Raw genomic sequence first — 16,192 nt, 5'->3', positions numbered from 1 at the left:
ATTTTTCGGCTTCTTTCCCCACTTCATCGTGATTAGACGCCATTTTTGTGTTGATTGAATGAGGAATTGTCTCAGTTTTTAACCTGTCACTCCTTTTTTTTTTTTGTCAAAAACCACGCAACAAATGGGCGCCTGTCTCAGTGTCGATGCCAAGGACGAAAGCGCCGTCAAGGACCGCGCGATTGAGAAGCAGATCAAGTCTGAGATTGCCGAGAAGGACCAGACCATCAAGATGCTCCTGCTAGGTACAGCACACAGACAGCGACAGGCAGATTAAAACAAGGCGGAGATTCGGAGCAGAACCGCAAAAGCCACGGCTAATATTTCGTTGATGGACTAGTTCGCGAGGGGGTAGTTGCGCGGCTGTTTCTGCAGCGGTTTCGTGTTGAGCTGCTTTCTCGACTGAGCACTCTAACGAGAGAGCGGGCGTCAGAGCGCGCGAGCAGGAGAGCCGGGCAAAGTGTGGGTGGCTGCGCTCGCGCTCGTGTTTTTTTTTTTTTTTTTTTTCGATCTTTTCGCGCTGTCTCTTTTTTTTTTTTTTTTTTTTTTTTTCCCTCAACCCTCTTCCGCCTCACGCTTTCCTTCCACTTCCAAACCACACTCTGAGCTTGCCATCACTGTATTAGCAAACCCCTTCAACGAGCGATGGGCCATGCACGCAGCAGCCTCTTCAGCAACGAGGACTGTCGCACCATTATTAACCGCAGTCGGGATTTCACTGCCTGTTTTTTTTTTTTTTTTTTTTTTTTTTTTTCCAATTGATTTCCCAGCGGTCCTTTGGCTCTCCCCTTTCCATCTCATCTCGAACCCCATCATCTTCTTAATCGCTCTCATCATCAGCATCATCATCATCCCTCCTTGTTGATTCTCGTCTGTGATTCCAACACAACACAACACACCAACAACGACGCCTCTTTTGGTGACACTGCTTCTTGAAATGGCGCTTTTTTTTTTTTTTTTTTTTTTTTTTTTTTTGGGTTGGTCGCTTTTGTGCCTTTCGCCATCATGACTTCCCGGCTCGCTTGTCGACGCCTTTCTTCGCCCTTCGCCCTTCGCTTCGTCCTGTTCATCTTCGTCTCTATCTTTGTCTTCTTCTTCTTTCAATTCCCGGCAAACACTTTCCCCCTTTGTTTTGTGTTTTTTGCCATTCTGACACCTTGTTACAAGATTTTCCTTTTTTTTTTTTTTTTTTTCTGCTTAATTTTTATTCCCCAATTGGCTGTCATTGACGAGCGACTTCTCGTTCTCGATTCCGACAACTGAATGATGATGATGATAGTGATGATAATGATTGACGACACGGCGTCTCGTCTTTTCGATCACAACTCACAACTCAGCCTGACCCGCTTTTTGGCTTGTGGTCTCGGTTTTTTTTTCTTTTTGTTCCTTGACAACCCGACCGTCGTCCAAGTTTTCAAATCACAACACAACACTCTTACAATTGGGTAGTTTTGGATTTTGCGTGGCGGTTGATACAAGCGAAATGGCAATATGAAAACCGCTGGAATCGAATGAGACCGATCGATGGGGGTTGAAGGAAGGCGTGAAGGGAGCAGCGGTGGAGGTTTGCCAAGCCTAAAAGCGGTCTCCGTTGAACATGTCTCCACTTTGCCCCAATCTGCCAATAAGTAGATGATGACATTGCATGATTATTACTTTGTTGATTCGATTGGGGGATGTTATATCTTCAATTGCCATTACAAATGTGCTCAATAACCTCACCTTTTGTCTCAACCCATTTTTCTTGTCTCTCCCTCAGGCACCGGTGAATCCGGAAAATCCACCCTCGTCAAGCAGATGCGCATCATCCACAGCGACAACTTCAACGAAGGCGAGCTCTTTGACTTTAAGAAGACGGTTCGCGAAAACTCGGTCGAGGCCATCAAGCTGATTCTCGAGCAAATGACCAAGCTGAACATTGAGTTTGGAGCCCCCGACACGACCCAGGCGGTCACCCAGCTCGGCCAGTTGCCAACCGTCATCTCTGACGCCATGGTGGAGTCCGCTGCTGGCGTTATGGCAAAGATTTGGGCCGACTCTGGCGTTCAAGCCGCCTACGCTCGTCGCAACGAGTATTACATGCTCGACTCTGGTCCCTAGTGAGTTTTTGCGAGGGTTTTTTTTTTGCTTTCGAGACTGGTTGTTGTTGTTTGCTGTTTCTAAACTCACTCTCCCTTTTTCTCCTTCTGCTTTTAGCTTCCTTGAGAGCATTGGACGCATTTTCGACATTACGTACATGCCGACTCAGCAGGATATTGTTCGCACTCGTGTCCGAACAACCGGCATGGTTGAAACCAAGTTCAAGTACCGCGACATCATCTTCCGGTGAGTAGTCTCATCACTGCTTGAAGTTTTTTGTTGTCTGAATTTTCGCCTTTTTTTTTTTCGGCAATCATCTCATTCTCAATCTCTTGCAGCATGGTGGACGTTGGTGGTCAACGCTCCGAGCGCCGCAAGTGGGTGCAATGCTTTGGCGACGTCAACGCGGTCATCTTTGTGGCGGATATTGCCGCTTATAACCAACGCCTATTCGAAGACGCGACGGTGGTAAGCGGCCTCGTTTGCATTGTTCGAAACCACAATCTGCACTTTTTCGCTGACCACACTGACACCAATTCTTGCAGAACCGTCTCGACGAAGCGCTCCAGACCTTCCAAGGCATTGCCAACAACCGCTATTTCGATGACTCTGCCGTCATCCTTTTCCTGAACAAGACTGACTTGTTTGATGCCAAGCTGAAGGAGGTGCCGTTCAACACAGTCTTCCCCCGCTTCAAAGGTAAAAAAAGCAACTTGTACTTTCAAATTCCCCGCTTCGCGCACTGGTGCTCACTCTCGCTTGTCCTCCTTGCCAGGCAACCCCACCGACCCGGACGACGTCAAAAAGTACCTCGTTCGCAAATTCTTGGAGCAGTTCAAGCGCTCGCAAAACGAGAAAAAGATTTACTACCACTTCACCTGCGCCACCGACACGGAGAATGTCAAGGTCATTTTGGGCGCCGTTACCGACTCTATCGTTCAGGCAAATCTGCGCAGCGTCGGCTTGATATAAAAAGCCTCCCTCCCCCAACACCTGCGACAAGAGGCCTGCTTTTCCCTCCCGCTTTGTTTATTGACCCATCCTTGTTTATGCGTCCACGATATTTCAACTCTTGGTTTTCGTTTGCGTTGTGAGTCTTGTTTTCGTTTTGTGACGTTGAATGTTTTCGGGGGAGACAAAAATGCATCGGCTGCCTGGTTGCGCCTGGCGTTTCACTCCCTTCTTGTTCTAAACACCTCTCAATTGATTTGACTGTTTAGTGTGCTCGCTATGTGCTCTTGTTTTTGAATTTACAATACACAAAAATATGCTAAAAATGACGCTAGTGATGTATTGTGTACTCTACGAATCTAACACATAAAAGATGGACAAACGAACCAAATCAAACAAACACACATAATGGCAAGAGCTAGCTTTCAGACTCAAAAGTCAAGACCAGCCATCAAATCATCCACAAAGTTGCTCAGGTTGTCAATTGTTGCCGGCTTGTACGCCCCAGCAACAACAGCAGGGGCAACAGCTTCAGCCGACGAGGCCGACGGGGCACTTGCTTGAGCAGCGACCGGCGCTGCAGAAGCAGCCAGAGTAGGCGTAGCAGACGGAGCAGACGGAGCAGGCTCAGCAACAACAGCAGCTGCAGCAGGTTTGGGGGACGAGGCTGCGGGTGTTGGCTTTGGCGCACCAACAGTTGGCTTCGGAGCAACAGCGGTGGGCTTTGGCGCGCCAATTGTGGGTTTGGGAGCAACTGCAGCGGGCTTTGGCGTAAGCGCGGAAGGCTTCGGGGCGACTGCAGTGGGATTCGGGTGCGACACGGCGGGTGTTTCAGCACCAGGGGATGCTGGCGCTGGCGCTGGAGCTGGTGCAGGAACCGGAGCAGGCGCAGGAGCAGCGACAACTGGAGAAGGAGCAGGCTTGGGAGCCAACACAACCGGGGACTCGACAGGTGTGGGAGGAGTCGGAGAGGGTGTCGTTGCTGGCTTCGGGGGTAAATTCGGCGTTGCGGCGAGAGCAGACGTCGGCTTTGGCGCCAACAAGGCAGCAGCAGGACCAGTGGCAGCAGCAGCAGCAGCAACAGGCTTTGGCGGCAGTGCCGCTACAGGCTTCGTCTGTTCGAAGACTGGGAGATCATCGTCTTCTTCCACTTCGAAAGCAGACACCAAGTCATCGAGCTGTGACAGCACGTCATCATGGGCGTTGGCAGCCGGAGAAACGACTGCAGCTGCCAATGGAGCTGGCTTGATGGCAGGGAGAGACGTGGAGCCAGGCGCGTGGGCTTGCGTCGCTGCAGCATTCCGACTCGCGGGCTTGTTCACGACGGCATAGACAGCAGACGCATCGGGAGCAGAAGTGGGAGGCGTGCTTGCGCTCGACTTGTAGGGAAGAGCATACGCAGCAGCAGGCGCAGGGTCGTGGATGGGAAGAATCGGGGATGGGTTTGGCTCAACCACGAGACGCGAACTCGAATTGTTGTTGTTGTTGTTGTTGTTGTTGATCGGGTCGGGATTGGGTTGGACCACCAAGCGTGAACTGGCCTTGTTGTACTGGAGCACGCTGTTGTCGATGCCCATGACGAGCGCATCCAGCGAGGAGAAGGAGGATGACGCTGGCAGATGGCCGACGGGGGATGGATGCGAAGGCGTCGTGGCACCAGAGCGCGACGGCGACGGCAGTTTGCCTGGCCGCTTCACTTGCGCATACAGGGCAGAGGGGTCTTCTGCAGCTGCAGTCGGGCCCACGCGAGTGTAGACATCAGAAGCAGCGGAAGCCGTCGTCGTCGTCGTCGTCGTCGTCGTCGGAGCAACAACCACTGGAGGAGAAGGAGTCTGCTGCGATGGGCCGCGATTGACTTTGGCGTACAAGTCATTCCCGTATTGTGCAGGAGCAGCCGCGACAGCCACTGCAGGAGCAGGCGTGGGAGCATACGTGGTAGAGTGCTGGCCAGGATGGTCGTAAATGTTGACCGCGGGAGCAGCAGCTGGGAGAGTGGGCGTCGCATACAGATGGAGCTGCTCGTAGTTGTCCTCTGCAGGGCCTGCACTTGCCTTGGGACTTTCCAAGGGAGCCGCCACTTGAGGCGACTTGGCGAGCGGAGGGGCGGCCGGCAAATCCTTAATGTTGATGATGGACGACTGGCCGATCGGGCGAGCGGCGACGGGCGTGGCAATAAAGGACGTGCGTTGCGCGCTATTGTAGGTCTGCATGAGCGTTTGCATGACTTCTGACGCAGACCGGACCTGGAAGTTGTGGCAGACGTAGCAGGCATCCGTGTTTGACTCGAGCTTGGCGACGATACACAACAACTGGGGATTGACGGGATCTTCGCAGCACAGGATGAGCTGATGGGCGGAAATGCTGCAAACCACCGTCTCATGCCGATCCGTCACATCAATGACGTGGTCGAACAGCGTGATGCTCATGTTGCTCGGGATGCCCTGGACCATGTCCCGGAAGCGTGAAAGTGTTCGGAGAGCAGAGGCTGGCCCATTGTACGTTTCGAGCTCTTCGCTGCCGAGCAGCGTACCACTAAATGTCTTGATCACAGTGTCGTCGTGGGAGACTTCGCGAATTGGATTAAACTTGTACACACCGCCGACGATTTTCGGCGAGCTAGCAGCCACGGTCGAAGCAGCGGACGAAGCGGCGGCGGCGCTGGCGCCAGGCTTGGTGCCGCGAGAAAAGCTGGGGGCACTGGCCGGCTCAGCAGATGCGGCAGATGAGCTGACGGTATGATGTTGCGCGAGTGTCGACGCCGATGGAACCACGGGAGGGGTGGCTTGGAGCACAATGCCATGCGTGGGCAGACCATTCAAGCGAGCGAGCGAGTTCAGAATGCGACGACGATGGCCGACCAGCTTGATGCCCAGACTGATGAGCTCTTCGTCCGTGATTTGAGCAACAAAGTTAATGTCGTCGTAGCCATTGTCAAGCAAGGTGGCCTCCAGCTCGAGCAACTCGATGCCCTCGAGCCATTGGCGCACCGAGCGCGGTCGCGTGTGCTGGAAGGGAGTCTTGGCAGCGACGCTCTCGGCCGTCCATTGAAGCTTCTTGCGGTGTCCAACCATGGTGACGCCCGCCAGTGCAAAGTCCTCCTGCACGGCCTCCGAGATGAAGCCCAGCTTGTCAAAGCCGTTGACAATGAGCATGTCGGCATACTGCGAGAGCTCCACCGAAGCAAGCCAGTTGGCAATCTCATGCCCGTCATGATGCCCGCCTCTTGACGGAGGATGATGATGATGATGATGATGGTCGTCCTTGGAGTTTACGGGCTTGTGAGGGAGCACACTGCTGCTTGCTCGCGGGCTGGCGGGGTCGAGCATTTCGACGCACGTGTGCGGGAAGATGCCCGTGCGACCGTTCAACTTGCCCTTCCAGCGACCATTCTCGGGTTGTTCAATCAAAGTGATGATGTCGCCTTCCTTGAAGCCAAGCAACTTGTCGTCGTACGCGCTTGGAGTGTAGTCCATGGTGGCTCGCACGCAGACGGCTCCAGAGCTGTTTCCTCCGGCATTGCCGTGCATTTTGGCTGGTCATTGTGTCGGTGTTTTGGAGTTTTGGAGAGGGGCGGGTGCCAACAACAAGAAACAAGAAAGAAAAAAAAAAGAATGTTGAGACCACAAACACACACAAGCTCATCGACTACATCTCGAAAATCAATCCTCACCAACAAGCATGTCGCGAATTTCATGGCCAGTCTTGTTTGCAAACGCATTCAAGGTGTCGAGTGCCGTTTCGTTGCCCGAGTTGCGGATTTCAACGTCAATGCCAGACTCGAGGAGGACGCGGACGACGTCCTTTTTGCCGTAGAGCGCGGCTTCGTGCAGACAGGTGCCGTTCGTGGTGCGCGTGTTAATGTCCATGCCATACTGCAGCAGCAGTCTGACAACGGGCACGTGGCCGTTGCGCGCTGCAGCATGCAGGGGTGAGTGTTTCTCGGACGAGTAGCGGCCGAGCTGCTTGCGCGTGGCTTCGACCAAAACGCGGACAGCGTCGAGGCGACCGTACAGCGCAGCCTGGTCAATGGGCGCCTCGCCTGCAGCGTTGCGAAGGAAGGCGTCTGCGCCTCGCTTGAGCAAGAGCGAGCAAATGTCTGCAGATCCGTTCGTGGCTGCGTAATGCAAGGCCGTATCGCCCGACTTGGATGCGTCGTTGACCGACGTTACTTCGTTAATGAGTCGCTCGACGAGTAGGAGGTGTCCGCCCCAGCACGCGGCGTGCAGCGGTGTGAATCCTGTCCAAAAGCAACGTTAAATTGAGGTTGAGCAAAGTTTTTCAGAAGGTAGATCGACAGCAAAGGGTGATCGCGAATGATACGTTTTTGACAAAAGAAAGAAAAAAAAACCACCTCAGAAAACCCACCCCCCAAAACACAGCCTCCACAAGTCTCAGACTCCAAGCCACAGTTTGTTTTCCTGATCCACACACACACACCTTTCCCATCTCCTTCAAGAACGGTGAAATCAGATGCAAGTCAGATCAAAGTACGAGAGTCACCTTTTCCCCACCAGCGACCCAACGTATCTTCAATGCAACCCAACTCGGGTTTTTCTCGGAGGTTTGATTCAACCAAAGCGAAAGATTCGCTGTCTTGTGCTTTTCTTATCCCCCTTCCTCCACTTCTCCTCTTCTTCCTCTGCTTTTCCCCCTTTCATTCATGAAACTGAGTAAATCGCTTCACTCTCAATCTCAACCCGCCCTTCCGCCTCTCTCTCTCTCTCGCGCTACTTCACCTCGCAAACAGCCAGCAATCACGCTTGCTCAAAAATCGGCAAAATCAGCTGGTTTTGGGCTTTTTTTTTTTTTTTTTTTTTTTTTTTTGGGTTGATGATGATACGTCCCATTGTATTGTTGTGCCGGTTTCGATTTCTCGGTTGAGACGTACGTACCCTTGTTGTCCTTGACGACGAGCGACGCGTCTGCCCTGAGGAGTGCCTCGAGGACTGTTTCGTGGCCGGCGAGGCAGGCGTGGTGCAAGGGTGTCAGGCCCGCTTCGTCCTTGCAGTTGACCGATGGCTTCTTGCCCAGCAGCGAGTCGAGCTGCTTGACCACACGCAGCGCAGCCACCCGCCCTGCAGTGGCCATCGCACCAGAGCCAGAGCCAGAGCCAGAGCCCGGGCCACCGGCGCCAGACGACCCAGCAGAGACAGAAGACCGCTCCGAGCCAGAGGATGATGCCTCCGCGTCGCCCGCCTGGCCCAGCAGCCGTCGGACCGCGTCCACATTGCCGGCCTTGGCAGCCTGCAGCAGATCTTCTTCGCGGCCCATTGTTGGATCTGATCGATTGGGGGATGTGCGCGCGCTTCTGTGTGGCCTGGCTGTAGTTTGTATGGATGCGGCTGGTTGATTGCGATAAAGAATGAAGATTGAAGGATGGTGATCAACAAAAAAAACTAAGAGTGCTCGCCTTTTGCTCAGACATCATGGGAGCATTGCAATTCGAATCGATGGCTGAGCACAGGTGGAAATAGATGGAGCAGAGCAAAAAAATGGACGGTGATTTCTGAGACGGACAATCTCATCGCATTGTGGTCTCATTGGTTGCCGCTCTCCCTTCCCATCCATCCACCTGTCGCTTTCTAAATCAGTGCCAACATTGTCTCTTATTCAGTTTTATCGTTTTTGCTCTTTCTGCTCGCGTTGTCTGTTGCTCAAGTTTCTTCTTGTCCTTGTTTCGGCTTGCTCTTCTGCTTCCGTTGTTCTGCTCCGTTGTTCTGATTCTTCTGCTTTCTGTTCATGTTTCTTTGTCTTCCATCTTTATTTTTCAACCTTGCTGAGACGAGCTCAGTTTTTGTTCTTCCATTCAGCAATTCGTTCATTTCGCTGTATCACACAACTCACTCAATCTCACTCAATCTCACACACTCGCTCTCTTTTTCCCTTCTCCCTTCTGTCTTTGTTTCTCTGGCCATGTCCGCTGGCAGCACTGGGCCTGACCTCCCCACCGCCGCCGCCGCTGCCGTTGCGACTCCCGCTGCCGCTGCTGCCGTTACGACTCCGCACCATTCGACTTCCGTGCTGGGTCGCCTGCTTTCATTCAAAGGTACCTTCCCCCCCCCCACTCACCCTTTACACATAAGCACACACTCTCTCCCTCAGTCTGATACTCCCTCGCTCATTGGCGCTCTGGCTCGAATGTTCAATGCTGTCGGAGTGACGCGCCGTGTTGTGTGTTGTCATTGAACTGTTTGCCCTTCTCTCTCTCTCGCTCTTTGGTCTCTGCTCTCTCACTCTCGCTCAAACCATACAACGGAGAGTGAATACGAAACAAAAGAGCATGTTGAACATGCTTCAGCGACAGACCATGACGCTGGAAGTGCACCTTGACGTTCGCCGACCACAACTGACCCACTCCACTCTCTCCTCGAACTTGCGGCAAACAAACCGCCCTGCTTCTCATTCCCTTTGCCCCTTGATGACCTTGGCAAATACACAGGCAAGCGCAGTCACAGCCGCAAGAGCGCAGGCCGAACAGCAGCCGCGGGCGGACGGACTCGGTGCGACTATGCAGTGAGTGCTGCTGACGCGGAGGCCGAGCTTGGTCCCTGCCCGACCACCACCGCTCCGAGTGCAACGACCGTTATTACTCCCCATCATGCTGCTCCTCATGTGACATCCAAGCCATCACATCACGAAGCGACAGGTAAAAAGACTCTTTGAAAAACAATACAATAAGCTTATTGAAGCTTAATTTTTTTGCTGGTTTATTTTTATGACCGGATTTTTTTTTTTTTTTTTTTTTTTTTTTTTTTGGTTTTGGTTTTGGTTTTGGCTGAAATTTTTCTTAACTCACTCACGTCAAATGTTGTATGATTTGTTTTTGGCGGACAACTTTGTCTGCTGTGTAGGCGGAAAAGCTCAAGCAAGTAGTAGCGAAAAGCACTCGAGAAACGGGAGCATACAGCAAGAGACGGAAACATCTGCAAACGCGTCAGAACGGGATGCAGAATCGTTCGACGAGCGATCGGCTTCGACCATCAACACGAGCAGAAACAGACACACGCACACTGCGTCCACCGTGTCACAGTCGAGCGAGGGCAGCTTTGGCGGAAACAGCGTCCAACTCGCAGTCACCGACTCGGACGGCGTCTCCCCGTTGTCACCGCCTTCCGTCTCGGCCTCGTCGTCCGACGCCAAACCAGCACTCACCCTCGTCATTTCTCCAGCCACACCATTTTTGACGCACCATCGAGGCAGTTCCGACGGAAGCTCGCCCACACGGCACCACGAGACGCACGCATCAGGTGTTCTGACCGCCCCACCCACCCCCTTCGACGGCGGCCAGGATGCCGCATCAACCAACTTTGCGACTTCTTCCAGCACACCGGCCCTCCATGCTGCAAACAGCAAGGAGATCATCACCCCTTTTGTCGCATCGTCCGGGCATTCGCGCACCGACTCGGCAGGCAGCACCGAGGAAGCGCGCGGCCGCACTGGCTTGTTTTCTCGCTGGAAGAAGCGCGCGTCGACCTCGTCATCGAAGAGCGAGCAAAGTTCTGGCACGAACGGGTATGTTTGTCAAGTTTTCTTAGGTTTGCTCATCATTTTGTATCATCACGGTCGTTTCTCTCACTTCCCCTGACAACACGTCACTTCCCCTTGACAACACGGTGACTACAGAAGCTCCAGTGCTCCCGCCGCCCCCAATTCGTCGCCAGCTGGCAGCGCCTCCCTCGGATCCAGCACAACCTCAAGCGGGATTAAAACGCCCTGGGCGGGTCTCAAGAGCTCATCCACCGCCTCGACCAGCGCTTCAAATGGACCGTTGTGGTCGTCAGGGATGGCTGGATCTGCCTCGCTTCCAACGCCTCCAGGCAGCGCACCGCTCGGCGCAACGGGTCTCGTGAACATTGGCAACACGTGCTTTATGAATTCCGTCCTGCAGTGTATCAGCAACACGAACGTCTTGTGCGAGTACTTTATTGGCTCGCGGTTCAAGGACGAAATCAACACGAAAAACAACCTGGGCACGAAAGGCGAGGTTGTTTCGCAACTTGCCCATCTGGTCAAAGATCTGTGGTCTGGTCGGTTCAAGTGCATTCGTCCCGACGATTTCAAGAGTGGCTTGGTGAAGGTAATGATAGGAGGAGGGGGGAAAAACAGCCTCGGGTTTTGGTCGCCGTTGTCGTTTTCAGCCGACTCACTCTTTTTGTTGTTGTGTGATTCAAGTTTGCGCCACAATTCCAGGGAAGCCTGCAGCATGACGCGCAAGAATTTCTCGCCTACCTGATGGACGCCATCCATGAGGACCTCAACCGCATTTTGAAAAAGCCGTGTGTGGAGGTGCGCGAGGGAAACGGCACGGGCAACATTCTGCTCGAGCTGCAGCTCGCCGTGGACTCGTGGAAGGACCACCAGCTGCGAAACAACAGCTTTGTGGTGGACAACTTCCAGGGCCAGCTGAAATCGACTCTTGTCTGCCCGGGCTGCGGACGTCGCTCGGTCAAGTTTGATCCCTTCATGTACCTCTCGCTGCCTTTGCCCAAGCAAGTTGTCCTGCGCAAGTTTATCATTACTATGGTGTGGCTGGATCCAACTCGCCAGGCGACGCGCTTTCTGGTCAATGCCGACCCCAGTGGAACGGTGCACGATGTCAGGCTCGAGCTGGCGCGCCTGGCCGGTCTGTCCGTCGACGCTGCCGATGAGCTGTGCTTGTCTGTGCAAGACTACAACCGCCTTCAACCGCTTCCGCGGACTCAGCCCCTCGATGCCGTGGCCGAGAATTGTAAGTTGGTTGAATGCGGAGGGTTGAAACAACTTTGTCGTCTTGGCTTTGTGTTTCTGATTTTTGTTGCAACGTGTCTCTCTCTCTTGCCTTTGTGATGCTCTAGTTGTGCTCGTTGCTTTTGAAGGCTGCGAGGCGTTTTCAGACACTCGGCAAACACGAATCATCGTGGCCCAGCAAGACCAGCGCGTCGATACCAACTCGTTTGGCGCAAAGCGATTCGACCCGCCATTCATGTTCATGGTTCCGTCGAACATTTCTTATGCGGATTTGTACCAGGAGGTTTTAAACCAAAACCGCTCTCGTTACTTTAAGCCGACGGCTGTCGTGCCACAATCACCGTACGCTGTCGCCGAGGCATCAAAAGCGGCCACCTCTGCAGTTGAACCTGAAACTGCTGTTGTACCTGAAGCTGCTGCTGTTGTTCTCGTCCAAGAGCCAACGGCGGAGGGCGGCATGACGTTCGCTGCCGAGTCGCTCGACACCAGTTCTGATGATACTGGTGCCTCTTCTTCTTTGACGACTGTCGCATCAGAGTCCTCGCCAGCAACCGGTGAGGCGCAGAAGGCGCAGAAGGTTGATGGCTTGATCGCGTCTCCTGATTCAAGTTCTCCTGCCACTTCCGCCACTGCCGCCTCGACCGCCGACGCCCAACCAGCTCAGCCAACCACTCCCAATCCCGAGGACGCGCTGTTCATGATGAAAACGCTGAAAAATTCGACCGAACTCATCGCTGCGGTCGATTGCAAAGACCTTGCGTTGCCGCCAACGCTCACTCTGCTCTGTGAATGGATCCCCAAAGAGCGCAAGGCTCTTTTCGACGACTCTCGCATCACTGGGTTTACAGAGCACGAGACGCTGCGACAGCACCACCAGCGCCCGTACTCGTACGACTCGGACGAAACGTTCTCGCTGCACCAGTGCTTTGGATCATTCCTGCAAGAGGAAAAGCTTGGGGCGGATGACGCCTGGTACTGCTCCAAGTGCAAACAGCACCAAGAGGGCGCCGTCAAGAAGCTCGAGCTGTGGAAGCTGCCCGACGTGCTGATTGTCCATCTCAAGCGCTTCCAGTTCACCACTCGGCTGCGCAAAAAGCTCACCGACACGGTCACCTTCCCTCTCACAGACATTGACATGTCGCACTACTGCCCGAACGCGTCACGCATCGAAGAGGCACTGCAGCATCCGTCCGACGACGTGTCGCCCGCCCAGCTGCAGCGCGCCACGGCGAATCTTGAAACTCTACTGGGTCCTCACAAGGGCTCGCTGTATGACGTCTACGCTGTATGCAACCACTTTGGTTCGCTGGGCGGCGGCCACTACACTGCCTTCTGCAAAAACCCGCTTTCTGGCATCTGGTACTCGTACGACGATTCCCGTGTCGAAAAGGTGGATCCGAGCACGGTTGTGTCCAAGTCTGCGTACATCATGTTCCTTGTGCGCAAAGATGCCGCGCGTCTCACCCAGCAGCAGGTGGAGCAGGCAGTTTTGGCCCAAACCTCGTTGTTGAACGCGACTCAGCCACAACAGCAGGCAGCGGCACAACAAGCGCAGCCCGCAGCACCAGACTCGTCGTACATTGGCTCGCTCCCTGGCTTTTCGACCGTCACCTCGCACGATATCGAAATTGTAGGCCGTCGCACCACACCCTCAGCCTCTCATCATCGCCGCACCGAGAGCAATGGAACGACGTACGAGGAGATTTCCGATGCTCCCATCCCACCTCCGGCGTATGACATCGCCGACTCGCCCATTTTTGATTGCCCGGCCACCCTGCAGGCCTTTCTGAACTCTCCAGAGACACCCTTGTAAATTCTGTCAGCATTCCGTCTTTTGGCTCTCTCGGAGGCAGATCTTGATTCTGTTGATTTTCTCGTCTTGGACTTTTCCAACTGTCTCTTGACCATTTTCTTAGTTTCCAACCCCGGACGAATTGTTTGTCCTGGTGTTGCCATTTTTCACTTATCTCCTCCTGCTTGCTTCCTCCACTCAGACTTTTTCAGTTCTTTTGAAGCCTGTCGCTCTACATCGTAGTGCTTTTCTTTTCTTGCTTTCTTCTCTCCTTCAATGCCTCCTTTTTTTCTTATATTGTTAGTAGCCGCTGATTTTCTTTCTCCATCCGATTTCTCTGCTTTGATTTTTGTTGCGTTGCATCCAATTTAATTGTTGTGATGACTGTGATTGATTCATGGTCGCAATCCTGCCTTGTCAATAGACTTTGCGCACATCCAACCCCCACCACTTGAGCACAAATCCATTCCAAGTACGACTTGAGCAGAATCCATTAGAGTCACGCTCGCGAATGGGCGACCTGACCCTTGATGAAGACAGTCTCGATCGGGGGATCGTACAGTTCGTACACGACGTGCTCCCAGCGTGGCGCATCGATCAGCACGAGGTTGCCCAGCTTGCCAACTTCGATCGAGCCATGGTCTTGCGCGACACCCAACGAGCCTGTCTCAACCAAAAGTCAAATGTATGGAAGTGCCACCAAAAACATGCGACCAATCTAGTGACGTACCTGCAGCGTTGATGGTCGCCGCAACGAGACTCTCATTCATGGTCATGCGCATTGTGACGCACGCAAGGTTCATCACGAAAGGCATTGCCAAGCAATGGGCGTTGGGGTTGAAGTCGCTGCCAAGAGCAACAGGAACATCTGCGGCAAAACGGGATTTGGTGAGCGTTGCTCAACCGATAACTACTCGCACAACAAACAAATCCCAACTCAGCACTCACTTCCGTCAATCAGCTTGCGTGCAGGCGGGGGCTTGATGCGCAACACGTAGGCGGTCGTGGGCAGGAGGGTTCCAAACACCTCACGCTGCGCCATGGCAGCAATGCCAGCGTCCGACACCTCTTCCAGATGACTGATGGCGCGTGCACCCAGCTCACCGCCAAGCTCTCCAGCGCCGACAAAATTGAGCTCGTCACCGTGGAAGTTGAGCAGCAAGCCGAGTTGCTTTCCAGCCTATTCAGGAGAAGAAGAAGAAGAAAAGTTGAGGGAGCTTGAAGACAGCAGACCCAACTACCAAAAAGCTGGTCAAATGCAAATACTACCAAACCTGAAGAATGCGGGTCGTATCCTCGCGCTCAAAGACGCCCTTCTCAAAGAAAACGTCGATGGCCGTGGGCGCAATCTCGCCGGCGTCCATCAATCGCTTCAGCTCGGGCAGCTGCTCCTCCACAATGTTCTTTGTGTAGTCTGCAACAGGCGTGCCTTTGGGGACTGAGTGTGCGCCCAGGTAGGTTGAGCAGATGGTGATTGGGTGGGATTTGCTGGCGCGGTGCAAAACCTAAATTTACCGAGGGGACAACGAGATTTTCAGCATGTGCTTGGGTTCCATCGTCTTCATTGCACAGGGCTGGAGCTCGTTACCTTGAGCATTTTCATCTCTGTCGCCGTCTCAAGGCCATAGCCGCTCTTGGCTTCAACGCAAGTAGTGCCTGCGCGAACCATGCGATCCAAGCGTCCCTGCAGCAGCTTTTGCAGCTCCTCCTCGCTGCTAGCGCGAGTGTGTTGCACCTATCGACAGAGAGCAAACCAGATCACCGAAATATCAGCAGGGATGCAGCCAAATTGTTGATTTTTCGCGGTCACTCACTGTAAATCCAATGCCACCGCCCATCTTGTGAATGTCCATGTACGTTGCACCAGCGAGCTTCATGGCAAACTACCCACACGCAATACGCAGTACACGCAATGGTGAGTCTCCTTCCATAGCATACAGTACATGCTAAATTGGCATTCCAGTCACACCAACCTCGTGAACGCGGCTTCCGCTCCAAACCTGCTCCAACCAACACGTTCCATCAGCACCATGAGTAACACATTCACCACCCAAGATACGCAGTCCCACGACCGGCAAAGTCAGCTCATTTTCGCATCATATCAGCCAGGTCGGTCACGGTCGTACTCCGACTCCGACTCCACGGATCATCGTTTCTTACCGGGTGCGTGTGGCCGTCGACAAAGCCAGGCAGCACGCACTTACCCGCTGCATTCACAACCATGTCTGCGTCGGTCGCAGTCGCAGGCGCATCCGCAGCCGGTCCAGCGTACGCAACGCGCCCGTCGTGGCCAATCACGACCGTCCCGTTCTCCACAATGGCGACCTGCAGCAGCGATCAGCAATCATCATCATCATCATCATTATATACACAGACAGACGCCAAGTAGTGCAAAGATGAGCAAATACGAACTGCGAACAAGTCAGAGTCTCAGACATTCAGTTCTCCTCACCTCGTCCATCGCCTTGCCGCGCTTCATGCGCTCGCCTTGGCTGCAGACGGTCACGAGCTGCGCCGCATTGTGAACACACAGTTTGTATGTCTTGTTGGAAGTCGACATTTTTTTTTTTTGAGACTTGTTTTGAATGAAACAAACAAAGGGCAAAAGCAAAAGCAAAGAGAAGACTGCCAGAATTCTGAGCG

The 16,192-nt window shown here is 53.6% G+C and overlaps 4 protein-coding genes across 4 annotated transcripts; 2 read left to right on the top strand and 2 right to left on the bottom strand.

The window, feature by feature from the left end:
• Nucleotides 1-105: 105 nt before the first annotated feature.
• CAOG_05446 (guanine nucleotide-binding protein G(I)) lies at nt 106-3,360 on the top strand. Its single transcript, XM_004346069.2, has 6 exons — nt 106-245; nt 1,760-2,099; nt 2,197-2,325; nt 2,418-2,547; nt 2,625-2,778; nt 2,855-3,360. Exons 1-6 carry the CDS (start codon nt 125-127, stop codon nt 3,049-3,051), a joined length of 1,071 nt encoding a protein of 356 aa, XP_004346119.2. The 5' UTR covers nt 106-124; the 3' UTR covers nt 3,052-3,360.
• CAOG_05445 (hypothetical protein) lies at nt 3,360-8,457 on the bottom strand. Its single transcript, XM_004346068.2, has 3 exons — nt 7,923-8,457; nt 6,701-7,267; nt 3,360-6,562 (listed from the first exon to the last, which is right to left on the bottom strand). Exons 1-3 carry the CDS (start codon nt 8,299-8,301, stop codon nt 3,462-3,464), a joined length of 4,047 nt encoding a protein of 1,348 aa, XP_004346118.1. The 5' UTR covers nt 8,302-8,457; the 3' UTR covers nt 3,360-3,461.
• Nucleotides 8,458-8,835: 378 nt separating this feature from the next.
• On the top strand, nt 8,836-13,996 carry CAOG_05444 (ubiquitin specific peptidase 15). Its single transcript, XM_004346067.2, has 6 exons — nt 8,836-9,076; nt 9,470-9,676; nt 9,882-10,542; nt 10,654-11,107; nt 11,203-11,758; nt 11,865-13,996. The coding sequence occupies exons 1-6, from the start codon at nt 8,944-8,946 to the stop codon at nt 13,568-13,570; spliced, it is 3,717 nt and encodes a 1,238-aa protein (XP_004346117.2). The 5' UTR covers nt 8,836-8,943; the 3' UTR covers nt 13,571-13,996.
• Nucleotides 13,900-16,166, bottom strand: CAOG_05443 (imidazolonepropionase). The gene is made up of 9 exons (XM_004346066.2): nt 16,002-16,166; nt 15,710-15,874; nt 15,523-15,549; nt 15,364-15,432; nt 15,138-15,284; nt 14,824-15,054; nt 14,498-14,729; nt 14,280-14,417; nt 13,900-14,212 (listed from the first exon to the last, which is right to left on the bottom strand). Exons 1-9 carry the CDS (start codon nt 16,107-16,109, stop codon nt 14,049-14,051), a joined length of 1,281 nt encoding a protein of 426 aa, XP_004346116.2. The 5' UTR covers nt 16,110-16,166; the 3' UTR covers nt 13,900-14,048.
• Between the last annotated feature and the right edge of the window lie 26 nt (nt 16,167-16,192).

The sequence above is a fragment of the Capsaspora owczarzaki genome (genome assembly GCF_000151315.2).
Source record: "Capsaspora owczarzaki ATCC 30864 unplaced genomic scaffold supercont2.9, whole genome shotgun sequence".
Lineage (NCBI taxonomy): Eukaryota > Filasterea > Ministeriida > Capsasporidae > Capsaspora > Capsaspora owczarzaki.
This window is presented reverse-complemented; position numbering and strand designations above follow the sequence as displayed.